Raw genomic sequence first — 6,900 nt, forward strand, 5'->3', positions numbered from 1 at the left:
GTTCAAACCCACCAGCCACTCCTTGGAAGGAAGGTTGGGCAATCTACTTCCATAGTGATACTGCCTCGGAAACCCAAGGAGGGGTCACTATGAGTTGGGGCCGACTCGACGGCACAGAACAACAACAACAGCACTGCTGGGATTCATTTGGTCTGAACCTACCTTTGCACCTTCTCCAGACAAAGCTCCCTTAGGTTTCTCTCAATGTGCTTTTGAAGTCAATTTGATCATTACAAAGCATTTAGCATAAGGACATCAGTCTCAAAAGAGTTCATTAGGCAGCTAAAAATAGGTTTTTTGTTTTCTGAAATCATTGAGCCTCCAACACTCATTAACAAGTCCTTCCACCTTATCAATATACTCTGTACTTCTCCACTCCAGTTTTTGATCATATTTCTTTCTTTTTTTTTTTCAGAATTTGGAAGTAGTTACCACCTTTAACATTCAACTCACAGCACTTACAATCACAGAGATGAAAAGAACTTGAGAAGTCATCCAATTCAATCTGCTCATTTTAAAGATGAGTGTTGTATTTCTTCTGGAAGATTTATTTGGCTAAATTCAGATGAGCTCTATCTGCCTTTGGAGTTAAATGCAGAAAATAAAAATAAAGCATGGACTGGGGTGAACTGCAGTCACTTGGAGTGGAGAAGAGAAGCTATAGAAGGAGAAGATAACCACTGTAGAGTCAAAATTATCAACTAGACGATGTTATCAGAAGCTGGAAAAATATTGGTCATCTCAGTTATGTTCCCATACCTAATCTAGTTGTCTGAAAAAATAGCCACATGAGGCCATTTATAACCTATATCCATACCCATATCTAATTTTATAATAAAGACAATAATGCACTGCCATCGATTCGGATCCAACTCATAAAGCATGATTAAAAAAAAGCATAGGTTTTGGAGCCTGTCCAATCTAGGTTCAGATCCTCACCCCACCACTATGTGGGTAATCTTGAGAAGTTACTGAGGCTGAGTTTCAAAATTTATAAAATGAGGATAATAGCTGATACCTATAGTATAGGGCTTTTGAGATGTTTATATGAAATGGTATATACAAAATACTATAGAATGCCTGATGCATATGTGCTCAACAAATGGTTGCTATAATTCCATCCCACTCAGTCCAGTTTACCTGTTCTAAGTAATGTAGTGACAAGTTGATATACTTGGCCTCTGTTAGAAGCTGGCCCCCAACTCCAGTCTTTGCAACTCGCTCTGAACCAGCCAGGTCAACCAAATGGAGTTTGGCATGACGGACTGTTGCAGATCCTGGTTCCTTGCTTGATAAATGAACAGTGAAAATGCAGTGGGAACGTGTTGAAGCTTGGTTCATAGGAGTCTACAAAAAGAAATTGCAAAACAAAAACAATTTGAACAATGATAATTTTGAAGAATACCAAGAGATTTAAGGAAGGAAGGTTGGGAAATCTACTTCAGTAGTGATGTTGCCTCAGAAAACCCAAGGAGGGGTCGCTATGATTCAGGTCCGACTCAACGGCAGTGTGTTTGGTTTGTTTTTTTAATAATAAGACATTTTCCATGAAGCCAACACTGTCAGATAGTGCAAAATCACTTGTAGCTGAGACCCTTAAATTGAGTTCTTTCCAATATACCTTTTGATTGACTGATACCAGATGTGGATGTGTTGGTACAGAAAGTTAGAAAAGAGTTCTAATAATATTAACTTTGGATACTCTTATCAATATAATAACTTTATCTCATTCTATGACTACAGTCCATACCTTAACTTTGACTAGGTATATTGAAAATGCCTAATGTTAATTCAAAGGAGCTCAGTAGGTATAGTAATTAAGGGATTTGGCTGTTAACCAAAAAGTCAGTGGTTCAAACCCATGAGCCACTCACTCTATGGATGAAAGATGAGGCAGTGTGCTTCTATAAAGATTTACAGCCTTGGAAACACAATGGGAGTTGCTATGAGTCAGATTCAATTTAATGGCAGTTTGGTTTTGGTTTTAATGCTACTTCAAAGGAAAAGAGGTGATGTGTATATCAACAAAATTCATTATCACATTGGTCCTCGCCAATGTAATTAAAATTGAAAAAAAAAAGAAGCAAGCAAGAAATGCAAGGCATGCAATAGGAAAAGAAGATAAAAATACCATTCTGTACAGAAAAGATGGTGGTTTACATTAAAAACGCAAGAGCATCTACAAGTTGTTAAGAACTAAAAAGTTTAGCAGACTTGCTGGATGCAAGATCAATATGCAAAATTAATGAAATTCTAAAAGTCCAGCAATGCTTAATCAGAAAATATACAACAGAATATGAGATAACAAGGTATTAATCTTAAAAAGATATGAAATTTATAGGGAAAATGATAAGTATTAAAATACACAAAAAGGAAACATGAATAAATGGATGATAGATATGAATATACCATTACGGATAGAAAAGCTCAAAATTAATCTATATATTAATCTCTAATAACCTATTTGTTCAGTAAAATTATAATAAAAATATTACACATGTTGTTTATGGAACAAGACAAACTAAATCTAAAATCATCTGCAAGAGCAAAAATTTCAGAAATGGCAAAAAGTAATTATGTGAAAGAAGAACAAAGGGCAAATGGAGATTTTCTCTGTCATAAATCAAGGCATATCATAAATCAAGGTATATCACCAGTATGGTATTGATGTAGACACCAAGACCAGTGAAAGGGAAAGTGCTCATTTAGGAACTCTGTATAGAACAGAGGTGGTAGCATACCACAATGAGGAAAGGATGGACTAATTAATAAATGGTGCTACAACATCTGGAGGGAGCTCTGGTAGCATAGTGCCTAAGGCACTTGACTGCTAACCAGAAGGCTGGTGGTTCAAACCCACCAGCCACTCCTCAGAAGGAAGATGGGGCAATCTACTTCCATAGTGATACTGCCTCGGAAACCCAAGGAGGGGTTGCTGTCAGTTGGGTCCGACTTGACGGCACATAACAACAACAACAACATCTGGATAGCAATCTTGAAAACAAATTTAGATTGCTTTCTCATACGATACACATAAATTAATTCCAAATAGTTTAAGGCTATATGTAAAATAATACAACAGTCACACTAATAAAAAATATATAAAAACATATCTTAGTCAACCAAAGGTAGTAATGGATTTTTTTTTATAAGACATAAAACACATGAAAAAAGAAATTGATATAAACTATTTGGTCAAATAACTCAAAATTGACAAACTTCTGTTTGGTAGTTTACTACAAACAAAGTTAAAAGACCAGGAGAAGATATCTGCAATACATATAGCTGACAGAAGATTAATTTTATTTGAAAATAGTGCCCACAAATCAATAAGAAAAAGATAAACAACTTAGAAAAACAGGCAAAAGTACAAACAGGCAATCCATAAAGCAAAAACTTAAAAATGGTTAATAAATATTTGAAAAATGCTCAAATTCACAAACAACTAGGGGCTACACAAATTAGAATCGTAACAATAAACTATTTCACACCCATCAGACTGGCAAAAAATTTAAAAAATAAAGTCTAACTAAACAAGTATTTAATTTCAGGAGGTAGCATATGATTAAGAACCAATGCTATTGAAGGAAGAAGTCCAAGCTTCAGTGAAGAACTGGTGAAAAACAAGTGTCCAGGAATTGACAGAATAGGCACTAAGATGTTTCAACAAATGCATGCAGCACTGGAGGTGCTCACTCGTTTATGCCAAGAAATCTGGAAGCTAGCTGGCCAACCATTTGGAAGAGATCCATATTTGTGCCCATTACAAAGAATGGTGATACAACAGTGTTCTGGTACACCGGTGGCACCAGAGGGCCACTCTGACAAGAATATACCACAAATGGGATGGCCTTAATAAACAGGAGTTTATTCTCTCATAGTTTGGAGGCTTTAAGTTCAAGTTCAAAGTGCCAGGTTATTGGGGCTGTATGAAAGCCCCTCAACTTTGGGCTTCAGCTCTGCCTCTTACTCCCAGACCACTGGAGCTAGAGGCATCTCTTTACTCAGATAGCTACTGGCTGCTGAGGCTAACAAGCCCAAGGTTGCCAAATAAAATGGCACAGTCTCTATTTTAAAAAAGTACATGGCAGGCCATTCATTCAAGTTCACTGTAAGTCCCAAGGTCGGCAGAGCATGGCAGGCTCATGTAGCACAGCTACACGCAGGATCCGAGCATACCAGAAGCTAGAGACTATCCCCAAGGCTTCTCCTTATATACAGAAAGCAGACCACATCCCAAAGGCAGCTACTCAGCTGCTTGTGGTAGATCCCACTGTGGAGCTGATTGCCAGTTTCATCATGGGGAATAACTACCACCAGCTGCCCAGCCACTCAACCAGGTCCAGCCAAGTTGATACACAAATTTACCACAAACAGAATGTACAAATTATCAAACAATATCATTAATATCACATGCAAGTAAAAATTTTGCTGAAAATAAGTCAACACCAGTTGCAGAAGCATATTGAAAGGTAATTGCCAGAAATTCAAGCCAGATTCAGAAGAGGATGTGTAAAGAGGGATATTATTGCTGGTATCAGGTGGATCTTGGCTGAAAGCAATACGAGAAAGATGTCTACATCTGTTTTATTGACTATGCAAAGGCATTTGACTACATGGATCATGACAGATTATGGATAACATTTCAAAGAATGGGAATTCCAGAACACTTAATTTGTGCTCCTGAGGAACCTGTATGTAGACTAAGAGGCAGTTTTTTAACAGAACAAGGGGATATTGTGTGGTTTAAAATCAGGAAAGATGTGTGTCAGGGTTGATGCTTTCACCATACGTATTCAATCAGTATGACAGGCAAATAATTTGAGAAGCTGGATTATATGAGGAAGAACAGGGCATCAGGGTTGGAGGAAACTCGTTAACAACCCACAAGATGCAGATGACACAACTTTGCTGGCTGGAAGTGAAGATAACTTGAAGCACTTACTAATGAAGATCAAGACTACAGTCTTCAGCAGGGATTACAATCTCAACATAAAGAAATCAAACAGCCTCAGGACTGTACCAATAACCAACATCATTATAAGTAGAAAAAGATTGAAATTGTCAAGAATTTAATTTTACTTGGATCCACAATCAATGCCCATGGAAGCAACAACATGTATTGCACTGGGCAAATCTGCCACAAAACATCTCTTTAAAGTGTCAGAGAGCAAAGATGTCACTTTGAAGAGCAAGGTGTACCTGACCCAAGCCATGGTATTTTCAATTGCTTTGTATGCATGCGAAAGCTGGACAATGAATAAGGAACACTGAAGAAGAATGGATGCATTTGAATTATGGTGTTGTCAAAGAATACTAAAAATACCATGGAGTGAACAAATTTGTCTTGGAAGCAGTATAGTCAGAATGCTTCTTAGAAGCGAGAATGTCTAGTCTTCATCTCATGTACTTTGGTGTTGTTGTCAGAAGGGACCAGTCATGATTAGCAAAGTAGAGAGTCAGTGAAAAAGGGGAAGACCCTTAACAAGATGGATTAATACAGTGGCTGCAATGATGGCTTGGAAACCCAAAGGGGGTCACTAGAGTTGGAATTGACTTGATGACAATGAGGGTTTTTTTGTTGTTGTTTTGTTTTGTTTAGCTAGCTAGCCACCTACTGTGATAGTTAAGGAAGCTATGTGTCAACTTGGCTGAACCTAGTTTTGAGTGGCTGGGCAGCTGATAATAAACTTCATGGTGGAATATACAGTAAGCAGCTGAGTAGCTGCGTTAGGGATGTGGTTTGCTTCCAGTATGTAAGAAGTTGCTTTAAGAAAGGTTGTGAGCTTCTTGGCATATTTGGATCCTACATTTGGCCAAGTCATCAGTGAGTGACTTGCCATGTTGCCTGCTGATCTTGGAACTGTTTCTGAACTTGAACTAGGGGCCTGCTATGTTGCTTGACATTTTTGGGACTGTGCAATTTTACTTGTCGACCTTGGGTTTGTCAGCCTCAGCAGTAAGCAGCTGCCTGAGTTAAGGGATGCCTTTAGCTCCAGTGGGCCAGGAACAAGAGGCAGAGCTGAAGCCCAAGGTCTAGGGGCTTTCACTTAGTGCCCTAGAGCTGGCATTTTGAACTTGGACTTCTAGCCTCCTAAACTGTAAGAGAATAAATCCCTGTTTCTTAAAGCCATACATTTGTGGTATTTTCTGTTATACCAGCACTAGAGAACCCAAACACCTATCTACCTGTCTACCTATCAATCATATCCTGGTTGATAGATTTATCTCTAGGAAATATAGTTAGTGTCGCTCAGTTATAGATAAATCTGTCTATAGTTATATATCTACATCTTTATAAATATAGATGTTGAAGTTGTTAGTTGCTATTGAGTCAGCTCTGACTCACGGCAACCTTACATACAGCAGAATGAACTGTTGCCTGCTCTGGTGCCGTATTTATGGTTGTTGGTATGTGTGAGTCCGTTGTTGTGACTACTGTATCAATCCTTCTCATTGACCCTCTCTACTTTACCAAACAGGATGCCCTTGTCTAGCACTTGTTCTTTCCTGATGATGTGTCCAAAGTAAGTGAACCAAAGTCTCACCATCCTTATTTCTAAGAGACATTCTAGTTGTATTTCTTCTAAGAATTATTTGTATGCTCTTTCATATCTTTATCTTAGATATAGACATTCACTGCAACATTGTCTGGAATACCAAAAAACTGACAGAAGATGTACAACCTAAATGGACATCTGTGGTAGAAGACACATAAACTTGGATCATTCAATCAATGCACCTCTATAGAGAGGTATATAGTTTAAAAACAACTATTGGATAGATTGACATAAGTAGATGTTTAAAATAGAATGCTAAGGAGTAACAGCAAGTTAAATACTAATATTAAATTAATTAATTAATTAATAATAATATTTAGTTTAATTAATTAAATACTAA

The 6,900-nt window shown here is 37.6% G+C and overlaps 1 protein-coding gene across 1 annotated transcript in view; it reads right to left on the minus strand.

Annotated features, from left to right (window-relative positions):
- Positions 1-6,900, minus strand: part of KIF6 (kinesin family member 6) — a 645,852-nt gene that overhangs the window by 440,619 nt on the left and 198,333 nt on the right. The window contains exon 7 of the mRNA XM_007939465.1: positions 1,141-1,347. Coding sequence (XP_007937656.1) covers positions 1,141-1,347 — 207 coding nt within the window. The remainder of the gene's footprint in view (positions 1-1,140; positions 1,348-6,900) is intronic.

The sequence above is a fragment of the Orycteropus afer genome, unplaced genomic scaffold, assembly GCF_000298275.1.
Source record: "Orycteropus afer afer isolate SDZICR_OR568_19922 unplaced genomic scaffold, OryAfe1.0 scaffold00059, whole genome shotgun sequence".
Taxonomy (NCBI): Eukaryota; Metazoa; Chordata; class Mammalia; order Tubulidentata; family Orycteropodidae; genus Orycteropus; species Orycteropus afer.